At 46.6% G+C, this 21,250-nt stretch overlaps 1 protein-coding gene across 2 annotated transcripts in view; it reads left to right on the top strand.

The window, feature by feature from the left end:
- The window catches only part of ZDHHC16 (zDHHC palmitoyltransferase 16), a 212,113-nt gene that overhangs the window by 97,093 nt on the left and 93,770 nt on the right, over window positions 1-21,250 (top strand). For both annotated transcript variants that reach the window (XM_085606385.1, XM_085606384.1), the window contains exon 2: window positions 11,718-11,970. In XM_085606385.1, coding sequence (XP_085462511.1) covers window positions 11,725-11,970 — 246 coding nt within the window. In that variant the 5' untranslated portion in view covers window positions 11,718-11,724. The remainder of the gene's footprint in view (window positions 1-11,717; window positions 11,971-21,250) is intronic.

Here is a 21,250-nt window from a genome sequence, read left to right as displayed (position 1 = left end):
ACTGCCTGTAACGTAAACTTGTCTGCTCTGTGCCATTCTTACCTGGGGGTTGAGCTCATATTTATTTATTGACTGTAGTGGTTCACCATGGCAAGGATTGTGATTATTACTTGAGGTGATTGCTTACTCCCCTCAACTAATAACCCAATTGCTTACAGCTTCTTTTTTTCACGGCATCTGTACAACCACTCTGTCCTCAGTAGAACAACTCTTGGTAACACAGTGCCACAGATGCACAATTATATCTATACGTTGTTGGAAAAAACCATAGACCTTGCAGCTAACCACCTGTTGACTTGAAATTTAAATTTGACAGTGAACCTGCTCATGAAAACGAGAGGCCAAATAGACTGCAGTCTTGGTGTAACTACATAAAATGTTAAAAATCCATCTAGTATGGTATGTCACCAATGTATGTTACAGCTGACTCCAACAAGCAAAGGCAGCAGACAGACTAGGACACCGTTATATCAATTGGGCATTATCATTGCATCAGACCTGTTTCAAATGAGAAATTGTGCTAGTAAAAAAGCTTGTTTGTCACAGCAAGTCTAACTGCTGCAGGAGGTTGGGGACTCGTAGTACATAGAAACCGGCTAGGCCTGGAGTAGCCATTCTGTCACCCTGGCATTTTCCTGGTAGGCTGCTGGATAGGAGGATACTTTCAGAGCAAAATAGGCTGCCATGAACCAACCATGCACCCATTGTCCTATTCTGGCTGCTGCATCCTGCAATATAGATCTTGCTTTAACGTTTTTGCCAAGGTTGGTTTTGGATTCCGCCCCGACCCAAAACATGTCTTAGGTGATTTAAATAACTATAGTTCTTTCAATAAAAGACCCGTCCAGATGCTTTCATGCAGCACCAATGTGACTTTTCTTCTGTGGTTTCTGTGTCAACCTAGAATTTGATTTAAAGCTACGATGTATAATGCTGTTGTTAATCCCACTAAATCCCATACATCTCTGGAAAAATAATTGTTTGCAAGCATAAAACCAAGAATTGATACCTGTATTATACTTAATTCCATTATTGTACAGAATACTAAACTTAGCTTAGGGACGCACTTTCAGAACCCATCAATTTTTCCATTCCGTCACTTATGTAAGGGACCATCTTTTATTCCTAGAAAGAAATACCTTTTAGCTGTTTACAAGACCATACTTGACACCATGGCTAAGCATGCTTTGTGGAGGATGAAGAAATGTTCTGGACTTGGCTTACTGGTGTACAGTGTGCAGCTAAGTATTGGTTGCTCTTAAAATATTGTTAGTGCCTTGCTCAGCAAGTTTTATCCTATTGACAAGAGGCCTATGTCCCACTCACCTGAAGTCCACTTTGCTGTGTTTGCTTTCAAAAAGTGTGTTCTCCTTAAAACAGCTACTCACATTTATGTCAGAGGGGGGAAATGTAGTCCAAGAACAGCTACATATTAGGGGTGTAACGCCGGCCTCTGTCGAACAGGAGGGCCCTCAGTCCTTCAGGGCTCCCCTATTTAATCCATGGCCCCATCATATTGTGTTTTCCAACAGCTTCACAGAACGCTATAATTTTAATTTCTCAAGCATAAGGGGACATAAATTTGATGCAGCTCATCGTCTTTTTGCTGGATTCTGTATGTATGTGTGTGCTGCTGTTAAAGAGGTTACTTCCACCGACGATGTACAGTAATGCAGTTGGTGGTGACTGGAATTAATATGGGTGTCCCTTGCTGATAAAATCTTCTTTAAATCTACCTTCAGAGTGAAGTGACACCTTAGTCCCTTAAATGCCTGTTCTCCGAACTCAGCCTTGTTGACCTCACTTTCAATTCGCTCATTACCAGCCAATGCTTGACCTCCACTGTGAACTGATATCATCGTCTTGTGCAAGGTGCTCCTCAGCCTTCGTAGGTAGATTTGAATTGATCTAAATAATCCACATCAGAAGGTGGATCCTCTTGATCTCAGGAGCTTGAACTTCAGCAGAAGCAGTGACACTTTGCAAGAAACTTGGGGATGACTTGAGTCCTGATGTTTGAATGAAGCAAAGAATTAGTCTTTAGGTAAGGAGCTTTGGGATATTGGCCTCGCTGTTGCTATTGTCTGAGTTTGGGATCAATTAATTTACATACAGGGAAACTTACTTCCTTGGGCTGCGAAGAAATTTGAATGCCAACTGACAAGCAGTAGCCTAGAAACAAAGAAGTAGTAATCCAGGGTCTAATAAATACTGATCCAAAGTCCAGTTACAGATCTGAACCAAAAGCAGAGGAAACCAAAGGTCCAACACAAGAAGGGCCAAAGCGAATATGAAGGACTTGGGCATCCTGCATGTACCACAACATCCGGAGAAGAGCACCAACAACTGAGAGCATCCCTGTGGATGAAATAGAAAACAGAGGTCTCTTAAATATAATGCTAAGGAACCTGGCCAAACACACCATTTTAATGCAGTCAGCAACATACTCCTGTGTCTGGGGAACTTGAACAGAGCTACTTCTAAGTAGGGGTTGTGAATATACGTAAGAAAGCTGCGTGGTCAAGACAACTGGAGCACTGAACAGATGAACCTACTTGGGAAGTAGAAGGGGGTAGCTTCAGCCAGACCATGTTGCAGGATTACCTTATGTACAGTGCCTGTCCTGGAAGCAAACAAGCACTGACAAAGCTAATTTGGCTTTGTCAATGCTTGGTTTTTATTTTTGCCATGGCTTTTCTAAAACGTTATTGGGAACGCTGCCAGTTCGTCACCAATATTTTTTTTTAAATGCTAAAAGCAAAACATTTTTTAATGAAAGTCCCACATCACCAGGTATTCAGCTTCTTGCGAAAGTTAAAAAGAGAGTAGAAGACACTAATGTGTTGTGGGAGGTCGTTTCATGCTTTAGGAGCCAGGTATGAGAAGGCGAGGCCCTCTGCTCTTGTTTGTGTGGGGTGTGTGCTTGTAAGGGAAGGCAAACCAAAGGTGCCCAGAAGGTTGTTGGAAATTAATGCAGCTATTCAGGTAGGCTGGGCCTGTGTTGTAGAGTGCTTTAAAGGTGTGAGTGAGGATTGTGAAGTGTCTACACCTGTGTAGTTCCCTATCGTGGTGTGATGTGTGAGGTTGTCGACTAGTCTGGCTGCTGCATGCTGGACAGTCTACAGTCATCTTGTGAGCTGGTTGGTTATCCCTGCATACAGGGTGTTCCCATAGTCTAGCCTGCTGGTGATTAAGCCTTAGGTGAATGTTTACCTCGTGTTGTCTGGAAGCCCAGTGAAGATTTTATTCGGCATCCTTAGGGTGTTCAAGCAGGACGAGGCCACTTAATTGACCTGGGCGGCCATGTCCAGTTTGTGGTCTAGATGATTCTGAGCCTTCTGCTTGTGAGCAAGTCATGGTGTTGGGTCCAAGGTCTATAGATCACCAGGTGAAGACCCATAGCAAGTCTTTTTTTCCCCGAAGACCACCACTTAGATCTTGTCCAAGTTAAGTTTGAGGCAGTTGGATTTCATTTAGGTGGCCACTTTGATCATGCATGTGGTGAACTTGTTCCTGGTATTGGATGTTTTGACCGAGTGGGACAGTTTCACTTGTGTGTTGTCGGTGTATGTGAGAATGTGTATGTTATGAGACCGTATGACGTCTGCTAGTGAAGTCATGTAGATGTTGAAGTGTGTTGGGCTGACAACGAGCCCTGCTGGTCTCCATAGATTAGTTCTTATGCTTCAGAGGAGTAGGGGGGCATGTTGAAGGTTTTCGGTCTTCTTGTGCGAAAGGAGCAGATCCATTCAAGGGCATGTCCCTGGATGTCTGCTTCAAAGAGTTATCAGATTAGAACTAGATGGGAGGCAGTGTTGAAGGCTGCTGATAAGTCTGGAGGATGAGGGCTGTGGTTTTCCATCTGTCGAGGATCATCTGGATGTCATCTGTTGCTGCTATGAGGGAGGTTTTCATGCTGCGGTTGGGTCTACCTCCTGATTGCGTGGGGTCAAGAAGCTAGTGTTTGATAGGTGGTTGGAGAAGTGCTTGTTGATGGCTTTTTGTAAGACCGTGGCTGGGTAGGGAAGGAAGGATATCGGTCAGTAGTTGGTGAGTTTGGTCAGGTAAGCCAAGGGTTTCTTTAGGAGGGCATGGACAGCTGTGTTTCCATCGTTCTTGAAAGGTGGTTGTAATGGTGGAGGTGTTGAGGATGGGGGCGAGGGCTTCGCTGATAAGGATCGCTCCTTTGGGGCAGAGGACCACCGGGGCCCGGAGTGTATGGTCTTCATGAAGATGATTGTGGTTTCCTCTGCTGATGGTGGGCCGTGTGGTGATTGTGTTGTCTTTTGTTAATCACTGGGAGTCTTCTGCAGAGAGTCAGGGTGTTTTGTTACCCAGCGAAGTAGCTGCATATGGTTGAGAATCTTGCTGCAAAAGCAGTTTGAGAGGTTGATACACAGATCTTCTGATGGGCTGATGTTGCCGGTGGCAGCTGTAGTTGTGGTGAAGTCCTTGACGATTGCGAAGATTTCTTTGCTGCTGTTGGTACTGGTGTTTATTCGTTTGACTTAGGCCTTCCTCTTAGTTCCTCAGATTATCTGATAGTACCTTCCCTGGGTGGCTTTTAAAGTGCCTTTTTCCATTTCCCCTTTGCTGGGTCTCCATTTCCGTTCTAGCTGTTCTTGGTCCTTCTGAGGTCTTCCATGTACCTGCTGGCTTGTGTTCTAGTTTTTGCTGTGTTGCTTCTTTTGTTGGTGCCAGAGTGCAGTTCATGATCTACTTGTTGAAGTTTTCGATGTTGCGTGCCAGCAGGCCCATGTGTTCTGGGTTGTTCTGGTGTAGGGTTTATCATCCATTCTTCCTCTGTTATATTGTTCCAATGTCTGGATGCTGTGCCCGCTGTGGGAGTTCTTCTGTGTTGATGAATATGGATTGTGAAACTGACTATGATGTGTTCTGTCCATTCGAGGGGTGTTAATCATGATATAGTTGAAGGATGTGAAGTAGGGATTTAGGCTGTGTCCATTGGTGGGAGTGAGCTCTCTGAATCTTTGGGTTAGTCCCAGGTTTCTGAGGCCCTGAATTGGGGGTCTGCAATAAGTGACTTCTCTTATATATTTTTCTTGCTTTTTTGCATTTCATCAGTCTTCTGTAGGAGGCAGTACGCGAGACAGCCTCAACACATTTGCAGCTTCTGAGGTTTTCGTTAGTGTAGATCATTTCTAATAGTAGTGGAGAGTTGTGACATAACACAGAGGAAGCTCTGCCTCTTTCTTCAGACTTGTTTAGTCTCTTTCAATTTATTGGACTCACCTTGGCTACAGATATATGATTTGATTTTGATGACATGGCTTAATGTTGGGAAAGTAAATTTGATTTCTGGCCAAAAGGTTAAAAGCAACAAAAAAAGGCTCCAGATTAAAAGGAATCCCCGTGTGAGATTTCAGTTATCTTTCTTCCTTTTTCTTCTACGCTTTCTCCTCAAGAGTTTGAGTACCCGATGCCTCAGTGTAATTCAACATGGTAGCCGTAACTCTCAATCTAGTCAGTGCTCTACTCAACCCGCAAGCCTTCAATAGACCTCTAAGTATCATCGCGCATGGCTAAAGTTCGAGCAGCACGCTTCAACTGAACTCGATGCCTGGAGAGCAGTCTCTCGACTTTGCGCCTGATTTCTACACAGATAATTTTTTTGTCAGAAGCTTCTCTCCTCATAGTCTGCCTACTAAAAAGGCTGTTGTGCACACCTGAGGGGTTTTTCCTCTCATTCTTTTTATTCCGTTCAACCGCCTTAATGTGCTCTTGAATCCTTCATCTCTGTGAAGATTTCTTTAGAGGAAAAAAATTAATTCCGTGAGTGGTCTACTTCCACTCCAGTCCTGAATTTTAAGACAACCAAGTAAAGTGCTGCTCCCTTGCTGAATTTTTCTGACAACCAAGCAAGATTATAATTTCCTGAACTAGTGTTTAAGCAGTACCAGCAAGGAAGGCAAATTTATAGGGTGTTGAACTCATTGCTACGAGTTTCCCTCATCAGTTTAGAACTAAATAGAAAGAAAGACAGAAAAGAACTCTACTAAGGAAAATAAATAATAGACTGTTTCTCGTCAACCACTATAAGAGAGGGGCTAGTTCTTGAAGGTTCTATAGGTATTACTAGTAGAGTTACATAATTTAATCTTGCACGACTATTGTATATAATATATGCATATAATTTGAGAAGTAGACTTGCACATGTGAACTGCTTATTTATGCATGTCCATATTCTGTTGAGGTATTGTCTATTCAAATGACATTCCAGTCAGTGAAAACTCACTCAGATAGTGAGAAGCATTGAAGGGCACTACCAGGAACTTCAAGGCAGTCTCACTTATCTCTCTCCCAATCCCCTTCCCCCAGGTGAATACTTTCAATTATAAGTTAATTACGAGTACTCATTAGGGGGTGAAGGGAAATGTGCTTCTACTCCTGTGGAATCATTGGCACCAGGTTAGTGTTTCAACAGTTAAAACTTATACTGTAGTGCTCCTCAATATTTGTAACCTCTATGGTCAAGTCTCTGGCTACACCATTAATTGGTCTAAATAGATTATATATGTGCTTCACGGCCCACCACCGCAACTCCCAAAAAGGCTGTCCTTTGCAGAATACAGAGAGCAGTTTTAAGTACATAGGTATTTACATCACACCAAGGCCCGATTAATTTATGAAAAAGAATCTCATGCCTCCCCTGGAACGTCTCAAAAGTGACACGGTACACTGGCACTCCCTACCGTTGATGTTGCTTGGGAAAGCAGCACTTTTTAAAATGATGGCACTCCCCCGCTTTCTTTATGCTCTGGAGAATACTCTGTTTATTGTGCCACCAAGCTATTTTAAAGCAATAGCGGCGGAGGTTTCTAGTTTGCTTTGGTGGAATAAACCGGCACGCATTGCCATGGACAAATTGGTCCGAGGTTGGTATGATGGAGACATAGCTCTTCCCAACATACAATTGTATTACTGGGCCGCACAGCTGAAAGTGTTTAATCAGTGGATACATGCCCCGCAAACAGATCCAGCGTGTAAAGCGGACAGATATGGGTTGGGAGAGGGAGGAGTCATGAGGGCACTATATACTAAAAAGCGATCTACCCCCCTAATCGGACCAACGGCACATACAGTTCAGATTTGGTACAAGGCACTTACGAAATTAGGCTGGAAGGGGGTCATTACCCAGCTCACCCCACTTTGGGACACACAACGGCTGGGACGACTTAGAAATAGTAAAGGTTTCCACAGATGGGATGCTATATGCATCTCTATGGTGGGTGACTTATGGATTAAGGGTGAGATGGCTACATTTGCACACCTGCAGGAACATTACGAGTTGGCGCCCTCTGAACTATTCCGATACACGCAGATCAGGCACGCACTCACGGCAGCTATTCCACCTGACACCGTATTACCGGAGGCACCCCCCTGGAAGATAGGTTACTGACCGACTACATGGATAAAAAGGCTACCTCTCTTACCTACCGAAAACTCGTCAACAATTTACCGGATCCAATGCACTCTCTACACATAAAATGGTCCACTGAGCTGGGGGGAACTAGATGACACAGGGCACTCTCATCTCCGCGTGAAGTAGCAATACCCTCACGACTGAGACTGATATAACTCAAGATACTACATCGCACATGCTACACCAGGGTGACCTTACACAAGATAGGGAGTGCCACGAATCCGTTTGGTTTGAGAGACTGCGGGGAGGAGGGTATGTTCTATCGCACCTTGTGGAACTGTCCGCAGATAATGCCATACTAGACAGCGGTGTTGCGAACTATATCCCAAGTTGGTGAAGTCTCACTTATACCGGAGCACAAAAGATGTTTATTGAACATATGGGAGCCCACGGATCTTACCCAGGCAGCACAAGATTGGGCGACCCTTGGAATAATGTTAGCCAAACACAATATAGCTAGATTGTGGGGCTCGCAGTATTCACCAAAGCTCCATGACTGGTGCACAGATATGGATGAGGCCATGGTGGCAGAAAAGGTGGCATATGTCCACCGGGGCTGTCCACAAAAATGGGGGAGAATATGGGGAGCATGGAACAAGTATAGAGGATATATTTGTACTCCGCCTATGACAGCATCTGATGAAGGTTCTGAATGAGGGAGGTGGTGGGAAATCAGGGGATTTATATTGTTCTATCTCATATTTAATGTATTAACTGTATTATTGACGTGCATGTGCCATCGGAATTTGTACCAAATGAACAGCAACAATTTTTCAATTTGTAATGATTCTTCAATCTGCCCTTTCCTTAATAAACAGAATTAGAAAAAAAACGTATACTGATCACCAAAAAGGCTTTATGGAGCTGAATATCTAAGCCAAAGTAGAAGAGAGCGGAAGCACAGGGCCAGACCGAGGTAAAAGAGTAATGAAAAGAGGGTCTTCAGCGCCTTTTCAGAGAAATGTGTGGCTAATTTTTTCACACCTGTAGAAGCAGCCAGATATCATGCTTAAGGCCAAATACTTTGAGCCATCTCACCCATGTGCAGAAAAAGTTTTTATAATAGGGAGTAAGGGGGAGGGTTAAGGTGGGTCCTTGGTTGTGTAGAGCCTGTGTGCATGGGTCAGCAGCTTGCATTGGCATCTCTTCTGTACGGGAGCCAAGGGAGTTGGGTGAGGTGAGGTGGGGTGGGATGTGGGTTCGTTGGGGAGGTCAAGTGTGAGTCTGCATGCGGCGTTCTGTATGGTTTGAAGTTTCTGTAAGGTGTGTGCAGCGATTCCTAAGTAGAGAGTATTGCTATAGTCCAGTCGGCTGGTGATGAGTGCCTGTGTCAAGGCGCATCTTGTGTGCAGGGGAAGCCACTTGAAGACCTTACATAGCATGTGAAGAGTGAGGATACAAGTGAAGGAGAAGGAGTTGATCTGTGATTTCATGGTATGCTTCTTATCAGTGATGAGTCAAAAGTTTCTGGCGTAGTTGGCAAGTGTGGGTGCAGGTCCCAGGTCTGAGTTGTTCCATGGGTTGCTTTTGTTGCCAAAGATCAGTACTTCCGTCTTGTCCATGTTCAGCTTCAGGCAGTAGTTCTTCATCTAGTCGGCGATGCTTGTCGTGCATCCGTGGAGTTGGTCCTGCTGGTGGTAGGGTCATTGGTGAGTGAGAGGATGTGTTGGGTGTCATCTGTGTAGGATATTATATTGCGGCCTTGAGATCTGACGATGTTGCCAATGGGGTCATGTATGCGTTAAAGAGCGAAGTGCTGAGGGATGAGGCCTGGGAGGTACCGCAGATGATAACCTTGGGTTCATAGGTGAAAGGTGGTAGGCGTAACCTCTGTGTTCTTCCGGTGAGGAAGGAGGTAAATTATCTGAGTGCCTACCTTTTAATGCCGATGTGGTGGAGTCTTTCAATCAGCGTGTGGTGGAATACAGTGTCGAAAGCTGCCGAGAGATCGAGGAGGATTAGAGCTCCCGTTTCTCCTCGGTTGAGGAGGGTTCGAATGCCATTGGTGGCTGTGATCAGGGTGGTCTTGGTGCTGTGATTGCTGCTGGAACTGAATTGGGAGGTGTCGAGTTTCTAGTTCTACTCCAGGTGTGTTGGGAGTTGCTTGTTGATGGTCTTTGCCAGTGTCTTGGCTGGGGATTTGAGCAAGGAGAATGAGCTGCAGTTTTTGAGTTTGCTGGAGTCTGCAGAGGGTTTTTTGATAAGGAGGTCTGACTTTGGCTTGCTTCCAGGCATAAGGGAATGTTGCTTTGGTGATTGAGGTGTTGAGATGGGTGCTGAGTTCCAGGCTGAACATTTTGGTTTCTGAGATTGAAGATGTGGTGCATGCATGGGTCTGAGGGAGCTCTAGAGTGGATGGATTTCATAACGGAGAGGGTGTCCTGGGTAGAGAGGTAGTTCCAAGTTGTCAGTTTGTGGTTCGTGCTGGTTGCTGTGTGGGTGAATCTGTTGAGGAAGTCCGTGGGTTGAAATTTGAAGTTTCTGTATATGGTTGCGATCTTGTCATGAAATAAGTTGGCGATCCTGTCACACAGCTCTTGTGAGGGTGTGATGTTGTTTTTGCTGGCAGCCAGGTTGGGAAATTGCTTAACGACGCTGAAAAATTCCTTGCTGCTGTTGGCACTGGTTTCAGTATATGCTGCTAGTGCAGTCCTCTTTGTTGCCCTCAGGAGGCAGTGGTAGAGGTTGAGGGAGGTCTCGAAGGCTGCCTTGTCAGAGGTGTCCTTGTTGGTGCGCCATCTCCTCTCCAGCTGTTTGCTGTCATGTTTGACTGTTCTGAGTTCTTGGTTGTACCAGCTGGCCATTGTGGAGGATCTTCTCTGATTGTTGCTCATGATGGGAGCGATGCTGTCGGCACAGTTGGTTATCCAGGCATTGACGTTCTTAATTCCCTGTTCCAGATTGGTGGTGGGAGCAGGGTTGGAGGTGTTGAAGGTGTCCGTCCAATTGGTTTAAAAAATTTTGCTCCAGCAGTGGTGGGGAGTGCTGGCCATCTGGGGGATGGCGGTGCGGGGGCTGGAGATGCTGCAGTGGACGATGGAGTGATCGGTCCATGTAAGTTCTGTGACTTGGCTGTATTTGACGTGGTTGTTAGAGTTCAAAATGGGGTCCAGCATGTGTCCTGCGGTGTGTTTGGTTGCCGATGATAGGGCTCAGTCCGAGGCTGCTCATACTGTTGAGGAGGTGTGTGGTATTGTTGCCACTGGGGCTGGAGCGTGGGTCCAGCGGTCGATATGCGAGGGTGGCTCTGATATCTGTGTGGAGCTTGAAGTTGATGTGTTCCATGGGAGTGTTGGTATTGTCAGTGGTGGTGGTGCACTGTATGATTTTATATCCGTCGGAGATTGCTGTAGCGATGTCAGGGGCGGATGCAGGGTTGAGCCAGATCTCCGTGAGGAAGATTATGTCTGGTGCAAGGGTGGCAGTGAGGTCCCATAACTTGCTGGGGTGCTTGCAAATAGAACGCTTGTTAAGGAGTAGGCAGTAAAGTCAATGGGTTGCTTCTAGTGTGGTGTGGCGTGAGGTCAGGGTGGTGCTTTGCGGTGTGACCCTGGTAGTGCTGGTGAAGGAGAAGGTGCATTTGGTGTAGGCGAACGGTCCTACCGTAGAGTGCGGTGCAACGTAGCAGCAGTGTTCGCTGGGTCGTCCAGTGTTCGGGGCGAGGAGGACGCCAAGTCGTTCCAGTGGGTTGGCTGAGATCCAGGGGTCCCGGCACTGGGCGCGATCCAGGCGCAAATGGGCTCAGACTGGCTTGCATTTGGCGCGCGGACTGCGGCCTTCATTAAATTGGTCCTGTGAAGAGAGAGGGGCGCTGTGAGGCGGTGGGCGGGGAGATGCGGGAGAACGGCATGCAGCATGCGTTTCAGATATCCAAATGTAGGCAAAATCTGAGACCTTTAATTGTACCCAGGCGTCCTTTACTTTCTGCTATGTACAGTTAGAGTTTACAAAAACAAATATAGCAACTACAGTCACATTTTTTTCTGTATCGATATGGCATGCAAACATGTTTGTATGCATGTATTTCTACTCCAAAACTGACCACATTTATTTTGTGCTCATCATCCCTTGTAGTCTTTAAAAATGTTTATTGTTCTTTAACCTAAATGTTTCAGGCAAAGATAGTTTTAGCTGAAGGAACTATCTTGTAGTGCAAAGCCTGCTTTGGAGTAGGATACACTTCTGAACAAAACGTGATTTATCAATATGAAGAGTAATTTGAGAGAATCTTTATGCACACTGCTCTTAACCCTTGATGCTCTTCTATTCACAGGTTATGAATGGTTGGAATGCGAAGCCGTCAGCGCTTCTTTGCCAGCATTATGCGCCTCTTCTTGAGGTGCCTGCGGCTTGGGCGCCGACGGAGGCTTCGGTTATTGAAGCATATACGGGAGTTATGGAAGTATGGGCGGCTCTCCTACCACTCCCTGGTGTACAATTCCTTCACCAACAGCGACGTCATCATTGACTCCCTCTTTGAGCCCATCTATTGGATTGTGGATCATGTTACAAGGTGGTTTGGTGTGGTAAGTATTATTAGAAAATGTATTTCTTAATAAAACAACTGTATTAAATGGTATGAGTTTGAACTGTTTCATCAGCAGTGTGAAAGTTCTGTTCTTTGAATTGAGAAACTGTTCCCTGTATTACTTAATTTTCTCGTTGGAATTAACAATTATGGAAGCCCTAGAAAAAACACATTGCCTTGAGTAAACTTCAGTGCATGTCTCCTTTGTTACAGGTTCTTCCCCTTTAATTCTTCACATTCTAATTAACATTAAAGAATGATTCAACAGGGAAGGTAACCTGCTCACAATCATATTCTGACTGAGTGGCTCCTTAAAAAAAAAAAAAAAAAGGAAATTCCTCAAGAAGGGCTCTTCTAGTGATATTTAGAGTATTGATAAACGCATTTTGATCTTACGATTTAATGAAGCTCGTTTTTTTGATGTTTTAAAATCAAGCTTATAGGGCTCTGTTTTTGAAATACCCAAACCGTCATTGCTTAGTTCCATTTGATTTTTCACTCCATTGATCTCTGTTGCTTTCATGTTGTTGTTCATCCTTTTACTCCAGATGTGGTAGAATTTGCCACAGATCCTAAACTATTTATACTCCCTAGGCACTTATGACACTGTAGACCTGCTTTTATTTGCAGTTGCTTCAAGACTCTGATGTTAGTTAGTTCTTCTCACCTGTACTAAGAATCAGAGACCACGGTGTCCACACTGATTATTAAGCTTTTTATTGGTAAAATGTAATTGGTAAACTACCTTTCTGAAGGGCAGCTCACTTTTAAAAGTTTACCATTGGTCTTTTTTATTTAGAGTTTGATTTTATGCATCTCTTTGGAATTGTAACATGTTTCTGTAACATGTAGTTTAGTGGTTTTTATTGTTACACAAATGCCTTTTGCACATGCCTGGCCTGGGGATTTAAAGTTCGGGAAAGCTGCTAATATTCAAATATATTTCTGATGCACCTTAAATAGATTTTTAGAAAATGAGTGGGTATCCTTGCGGCCACACCATTAGCTTCACTTGCATGATTGTTGTGAGGAGCTCTTTCTCTTGAAAGGTACCGCTTCCACATAATTTAGGTCTAAACTTTAGTACTCTGCCTCGTGTCAGTAATCAGGATCTCCAAAGGCTCAGTCTCTTTCTCCTGTTTGTTTGGATGCACACATTGGAATGTTGTAGTTTAAATCCTACAAATTCAAATAAATACGTTAACTATAGAAAAAGGCTGGTCTTTTCTCAGCAGCATCAAAGAAAGCAGAAAAGCTAAATTATAGAGAGATTTGATTATAATGTTACTGGTAATTGGATGTTAATGTCCTATGTCTAGTAGCTTCATTTTCAGAGTCTGTAGGAAAGCATGTCAAAACTACCAATACTTTGACCTTACAATCGCACCTGAAACAACCACAACTTACTCATCCTGCATCACATTTAAGGGACTTCCTACAAACCTCTCTCTGATGTTGTCCTGGCTCAACTCCTGCAATTTCTTGAAGATCACATAATATTTACATGATAACATACCATTATCAGTATTGAAGGAGATGTTGGCTGAAGCCCTGTCACCTCTTCTGAACATCACTGAAGCAACACTTGCCCAAGAGAACCTCCTGAATGCTGTCATGGCCAGACAGACCCTCTCCTCTGAAGAAGGCCAACTTGTAGCTACCTCACTAACTCTTCAACCATGCCTTCGAAATATCATTGAGAACACAGTCACAAGCAAGCTCTTCAAGAAGATACAGAGGAACACCCTCCTGAAAGACAACCAAACAATATTTAGACTGCAGTGTCGCATAGAAATCATCATCAAGTGATAGATGACACACTCTAGGTTTCTGACAATAATGAACAGCGTCTTTTTGTCTTGCTTGACCTCTCCACAGCTCTGAAAATTGTCGACAACTATGCTTTCCACTGCATTCTCAAATTTTGAATGGTTTTCAGTGTAATTGTTCTGCAGTCATTTGCAGCTTATCTGTGAATCCTAACTCAACTGTCTTACATGTCTGGGTACAACCCCTTATCCTGCGGCATTAGCCGAGGATCCATCTGCTCACCAGTGATCTTAAGCCTTATATGGAGCCTCTCAGAGTCCAGCTGGCTCACATAGACCTCATTATTTACCACTATATGGATGACACCCTTTACCAGAATCCCTTGTTTTCCAGAACATCAGTCTCATAAGAGACTGTCTAAGTACCAGGTTGGTTGTCTTAATACTACCAGGATTGTGGATGGTTGTCCAAAGCCTACCACAAGTTGAACCCGCACCAGGAGAGCATATGTGTTCGAGGCATGTGGGCTGCTGAATTCATATCTGTGCATAGATCGCCGCCTAGTGTTGGGTCTGGATGTTTGCACGTTGTTGTCCTGGAAGAGTCTTCGAAGTATCCTGAGATAGGTGACTCCTCCCCTGGACTACAGTGCGCATGGGCATCCTCTCCATCCTCAGATTGTTTTTTTCCGCCATTGGGTTCGGATGTGCTTATCTTGACTCAAGTTAGGAAAATCTAGTTTCAGGCCAAAAGGCCTTTAGTTTTCGACGGTACTGTTCCCGATCGATATCGACAGTTTACAGGCTAGTTTAGCGACTTTAACAACTTTTCGGATCCATTAAATCCGACCATCGACCGAACTTCGACGATGGAATCGAGGACCCCATTCAAGCGGTGTCCTGTTTGCCACGCCAAATACCCCCATATCGACGTCCACCCGGTGTGTAACAAATGCCTCTCACCGGATCATGACGAATCGAAATGCATGGCCTGTGCCCGATTCCGATCCAAGAAGACTCTACGGAATCGACGAGCTGCGCGACTGGAAGCGCAGCAAGCGGCACCGGCCCCGACCAACATCTTCAGCACCGAGGACGAAGATGTTGAAAGCGTGGAAAATACACCCTCCAGCCCCGCTTCCGAACACGGTTCCCGATCGGAAGATGTCGATGAAGAGCTTTTTCACAGGGAAGAAGCCGACGATGAGGTAGGAGACTACGACGAGGCCTTAGGGGCCGAAGAAGGAAGCTCCGGTGAGGAGCAAGGCCTACCCGTCCAAATGGAGGATATCCCAGTGAGTCAGTCGACGGCTCCGGTCGAGGGATCGCCTTCGGGCCTTACCCAAGACCAATCCCGCAGTTCCTCGGCCCCGCCCTCTGGCCCGGCCACGGACGTTCAGCGAGAGCCTTTGTTACCTAAAAAGACTGGTTTCCCTACCACAAAACCGAAACCAATCATCGCACCGGTTCAACAGAAACCGAAAGTGAAACTGACACTGGTCGGCTCGAGGACCACCACACCTTCGACGCCAGCCAAACCCGTCGGCTCCGACCGCACCAAAAGGGACTTCGGTGCCGAACTCGCTGCAGCCGATGTCGGCGCCGACCCAAAAAGAAAATCCATCGGTACCGTCAAAGCGCCACGGCCCCCGACACCGAAGCAATCGGCACCAGCCATCAAGGTGAAAATGGCCACTGCATCGCTATCCACCTCGAAGGCACCTACTAAGGTACATTCATCAACGCCATCGACGGCTACTACCCCTCCTCGGCTCGATGACCCGGTGACTTCGAAGAAGTCCACACCTGCCTCGACGGAACCTCTCGGCGCCAAAGAACCGTCGGCGTTCCAGGTGCAACAAGTGGCAGCGTCCTTGCAACGCATCAGGGAAAAGGCAGCCCTCCAGACCTCGTCGGGCTCCGAACCAAAACGAGCACAGAAGGCACCTTCGGCACCGGCCAACATCACCTTTGGTTTGCCGCCATCCACGGCGCCGAAGATGTTCGAAATCAGAACCCGTGTTACCCAGACAAGGTCCCCATCTACCGAACACTCGACTACTGGGACATCGCCGTCCCACTTCATCGACGCCGACACCGGCAGGCTTATGCTCCGAAAGCGGAAGATCACTTCAGGGCACGCTTTGGACTCTTATAGGATCCCGCTAAAACAAAAAATGCCGGCGGAATCGGAACCAGTTCTTTATGAACGCATCCACACCTCTTACACAGATCCATCATTCTCTCCAACGCACTCCGACACGGATGCAGTGGAGGACTACATGGGTGAAGACGCCACATACCCCGAAGACATGGACCCTGAGGGCCAGCAAGACCCTGATCAGGTCTGGGATGACCCCGTAGAGCCAGGTGCCGCTCTGGATACACAGGACACACAACTTTATGGCGCAAAAACGTCTCCCACAGAGGACACTGCTGCATTCAACGCCCTCATTGAACGGGCCGCAGCCAATCATGGAGTGCAACTCCACTCAGACACTATCGAGGATGATTTCTTGGTGGACACTTTCGCATCCTCCGAGAGGACTGTAAAAACTCTGCCCATGTTAAAAGGTGTCCTCAAGCCAGCAAAGGACATTTTCAAAGAGACCACCAGGGCACGGGTAATAAACCCCAGGATCGAGAAAAAATACAAACCCGCACCTGGGGACCCCACGTACATTAGGAGCCAATTGCCTCTGGACTCCATTGTGGTTGCCAATGCTCGCAAACGGGCACACTCGCAGACAACTGGTGATGCTCCTCCCCCGGACAAAGAGTCCAAGGTTCTAGAGACCTCCGGCAAACGGATTGCAGCCCAGGCAGCAAACATATGGCGCATCGCCAATACACAGGCCCTCCTAGCTCGCTACGACCGCTCACACTATGACACGCTAGAGTCCCTACTCCAACACCTGCCAGACGAGTACAAAGAGGCAGCGGAGCTCCTCATCAGGGAGGGACAACTGCTCACAAACGCATCCATCAAGTGTGCGCTAGATGCTGCAGACACTGCTGCAAGGGCAATAAACACCAGCGTCATGCTACGACGACACGCCTGGTTACGAATCTCCGGATTCAAACCTGAGGTCCAAAATAACATCCTCAATCAACCGGTCAACCCCGACTACTTATTTGGACCGGAGGTTGACGCCACCTTAGAAAAGATAAAAAAAGACACGGACACTGCGAAGTCAATGGGGGCTCTGCAAACGCAGACATTTCGTAGTGGCTCCTTTCGTCGCCCCGGAAATAGAGGTGCAGGTAGAAGACAGGGGGCACAGCAAACCTACAATAAAGGGGGCACACAGAGTTCCTACGATAAAAACACCCGAGGTGGATATCGTGGCTCCAGCACCAAGGGCAGAGGACGCGGTTACGGCAATACAAGGTCCTCCCCTAAGAACAAACAGTGACGCCCTCTCCCTTCCCCACGACCACATAACACCTGTCGGGGGGAGACTCCAGCGGTTCCTGTCCACGTGGACTACCATCACCACGGACAGGTGGGTCAAAGATGTTATCCAACACGGTTACTGTCTCGAATTAACCTCCACTCCACCCACCATACCGCCAAGGCACCGTCCTATGTCCTCAGAGCACTTAGCGTTATTACAGCAGGAAGCGCTAAGTATGCTGCAAAAAGGCGCAATAGAGGTCGTGCCCGTACACCAGCAGGGAACAGGGGTGTACTCTCTGTACTTCTTAATACCAAAAAAGGACGGGTCACTCAGACCTATCCTAGACCTGAGACCCCTCAACCAATACATTCTCTCAGAGCATTTTCACATGCTCACCCTGCAGCAGGTTCTCCTGCTCCTCAGACAGGGAGATTTCCTAGCCACGCTAGACCTCAAAGATGCGTATTTCCACATACCCATACACCCATCACACAGAAAATATCTCCGGTTCACCATTCAGGGTCAGCACTATCAATTCAAAGTCCTCCCCTTCGGAGTGACAACAGCACCCAGAGTTTTCACGAAGTGCCTAGCTACCGTGGCTGCACATCTGCGGAGGCAACACGTTCACGTCTACCCTTACCTGGACGACTGGCTTGTTCAGGCAAAGTCAGCCCAGCAATGTGCCAGCCACATGTCCCGCACCATTCAGCTTCTTCACAGTCTGGGATTCTCACTAAATTACTCAAAATCACATCTCCAACCCGCACACGTACAACAGTACCTAGGTGCGACCATAGACACTCTGGCAGCCACAGCTCAGCCAAATTTAGTGAGGATCAACAGCATGCAAATGCTGCTTTCCAAGTTCAAACCCCAACACTCCCTTCCTGCGCGAGTGTTCATGCAGTTGATAGGCATGATGGCCTCCTGCATTTTCATAGTCCCACACGCGAGACTACATATGCGCCCGCTTCAGGAGTGCTTAGCACGTCAATGGAATCAGGCTCACGGGCAATTAAAAGACCTAGTGTTGGTGAGCGGTCGGGCATACAACTCTCTGCATTGGTGGAATCCACAAAACCTTTGCAAGGGCCGACCGTTCCAAGAGCCTGTTCCACAAATAATACTGACAGCGGACGCATCTCTCCAGGGATGGGGAGCTCATGTACTCAATTACACAGTGCAGGGACTATGGACAACACAACAAAAGAAGATGCACATCAACCTTCTGGAACTGTTGGCAATCTTCCTAGCCATGAAGGCATTCAAAGTACATCTGTGCAACAAGGTCGTATTGATCCGGACGGACAACATGACTGCCATGTACTACATCCAGAAACAGGGAGGAACACACTCCACAGTTGTCTCATCTGGCTCAGAGCATGTGGAAGTGGGCCATTCAGAGGAACATATTCCTCATGGCGGAACACCTCCCAGGCAAGGACAACCAGATGGCGGATCTGCTCAGCAGACACGGCCACCAGATGCACGAGTGGGAGTTACACCCATCAGTACTCCAACCGTACTTCCAGCAGTGGGGTCATCCAGAGATAGACCTATTCGCGACAAGCGAAAACGCAAAATGCCAAAGCTTTGCCGCCAGGTTCCCACATCCACAGTCGCAGGGCAATGCGATATGGATGAACTGGTCCGGCAGATTTGCGTACGCTTTTCCCCCAGCGCCATTGATACCGCTGGTGGCACGCAAACTGCGACAGCACTCAATGACACTCATCCTGGTTGCTCCAACATGGGCACACCAGCCATGGTACACAACCTTTCTGGAACTTTCCGTGGTGCCGCATCAAAGGCTGCGGATCAAACCCGCGCTTTTGACGCAGAACCATGGAGAAATTCAGCACCCAGATCCGCAACAGCTGAACCTGGCAATCTGGCTCCTAAAGTCCTAGAGTTTGGCTACCTAAACCTGCCACCTAACTGTATGGAGATCATTAAGGAGGCCAGGAGACCCACTACCAGAGCTTGCTATGCAGCTAAATGGAAGAGGTTTGTCATTTATTGCAACAACAATGACATTAACCCACTAGACGCATCCATTCAAAATATAATCTGTTACCTCTTACACCTATACCGATGCAATCTGGCATACACCTCAATACGTATCCATTTGACCGCAATAGCAGCCTATCTCCAGAACAGGCTGCACCTCTCTTTATTCAGAGTGCCTGCCATCAAAGCTTTCTTGGAGGGACTTAAACGAGTAATTCCCCCAAGACACCCACCAGCACCGGTGTGGAACCTCAACTTAGTCCTCACCCGACTGATGGGTCCACCCTTCGAACCTCTCCACTCATGTGAGATTCAATTCCTCACCTGGAAAGTAGCTTTCCTAGTGGCAATCACTTCGTTAAGAAGAGTTAGTGAACTCCAGGCACTAACCATTCAAGAGCCATTCATACAGGTTCACGCAAACAGGGTCGTACTACGTACCAACCCCAAATTCATGCCTAAAGTAATATCGCAGTTCCACATGAATCAAACTATTGAACTGCCTGTCTTCTTTCAAAATCCACAGAATGTAGCAGAGAGAATGCTCCATACACTAGATGTAAAGAGAGCCCTCATGTACTATATAGACAGAACTAAGGTCTTCAGGAAGACAAAACAACTTTTCGTTGCCTTTTCTCCACAGCACAAGGGCAACGCCGTTTCCAAAGCAGGTATAGCCAGATGGATCGTTAAATGTATTCAAATTTGCTATCAAAAGGCTAAACGCACATTAACGATTCCCCCACGAGCCCACTCAACACGTAAGTTAGGGGCGTCCATGGCTTTCCTGGGAAACATTCCTTTACAGGAAATATGTAGAGCAGCCACATGGTCCACTATACATACATTTACCAAACACTACTGTGTAGATGTACACTCAAAACAGCAGGCAGCTGTAGGACAGGCTGTTCTCAAAACTCTTTTTCAGACCGCTGCAGCTGGCACTGGTCGCCGCCTCTAATAGGAGGTACTGCTATGTATTCTATGCACAGATATGAATTCAGCAGCCCACATGCCTCGAACTGAATATGCTACTTACCAGTATGCATCTGTTCTTGGCATGTAGGGCTGCTGACATTCATATCGCCCACCCTCCTCCCCGGCGCCCGTAGCAGCTGCAGCTCTCAGAATTACTGTATAGCATGGTCATCACTTTCTGTATCTACTCCATCACTGCCACAATGGCGAAAAACAATCTGAGGATGGAGAGGATGCCCATGCGCACTGTAGTCCAGGGGAGGAGTCACCTATCTCAGGATACTTCGAAGACTCTTCCAGGACAACAACGTGCAAACATCCGGACCCAACACTAGGCGGCGATCTATGCACAGATATGAATGTCAGCAGCCCTACATGCCAAGAACAGATGCATACTGGTAAGTAGCATATTCAACTCCTCACCAGCAGCTGGAAATAACAAGTAGAAGAAGTGCTCTCAAAGATGAGTCTGAACTGCTTTGCTCCATGACTTGACAGTGCCACGTTGTTGGGCTTTTACAAAGACAGCAACTCGAAATTATGTCTCCTTATCACATATATGATGAAAACCAAGTGACACTGATGATCCTGCTCTGGAATGTGATACCCTTCCCACAAGAAGTGAACTTTATAAAAGCTGTCCTGGAGCTGGTAATATGTCATCATAATGGAGTAAACTATCTGCCAGCTGATATCATTGAGACCTGCCGAACATCGCATTATAGAGTTCTACAGTCAGCAGACCCACTCCTTAAATGTCTTGTGAAATACAGTGGAATCACAGCAATAATCAGTGTGCACTCTACTAGCCACTTCTGGCTCCCCGCCTCACATTCAAGACCTACTGCATCATCCGCAAGGCAGTGAACTGCAAGACACTGCAATATGTGCTGACCAATGTCATGACCTCAAGTGAAACATGCAAGACACATAATTGCAGAATCGGCAGACTAGAAATTAAGACGAAATAGTAAGCCGTCTCCCTCTAGATGTGGAACTCCAACCCATTCAGGGTCCCTACCTTTTCTACTTCTGGAGAGAGCTGAAGACTCTTCTTTTCAAGAAACACCATGTTGTAGTATAGATGCTGCTGGGCCCTTCCATAATATATTCCTTC

The sequence above is a fragment of the Triturus cristatus genome, chromosome 1_2, assembly GCF_964204655.1.
Source record: "Triturus cristatus chromosome 1_2, aTriCri1.1, whole genome shotgun sequence".
Taxonomy (NCBI): Eukaryota; Metazoa; Chordata; class Amphibia; order Caudata; family Salamandridae; genus Triturus; species Triturus cristatus.
This window is presented reverse-complemented; position numbering and strand designations above follow the sequence as displayed.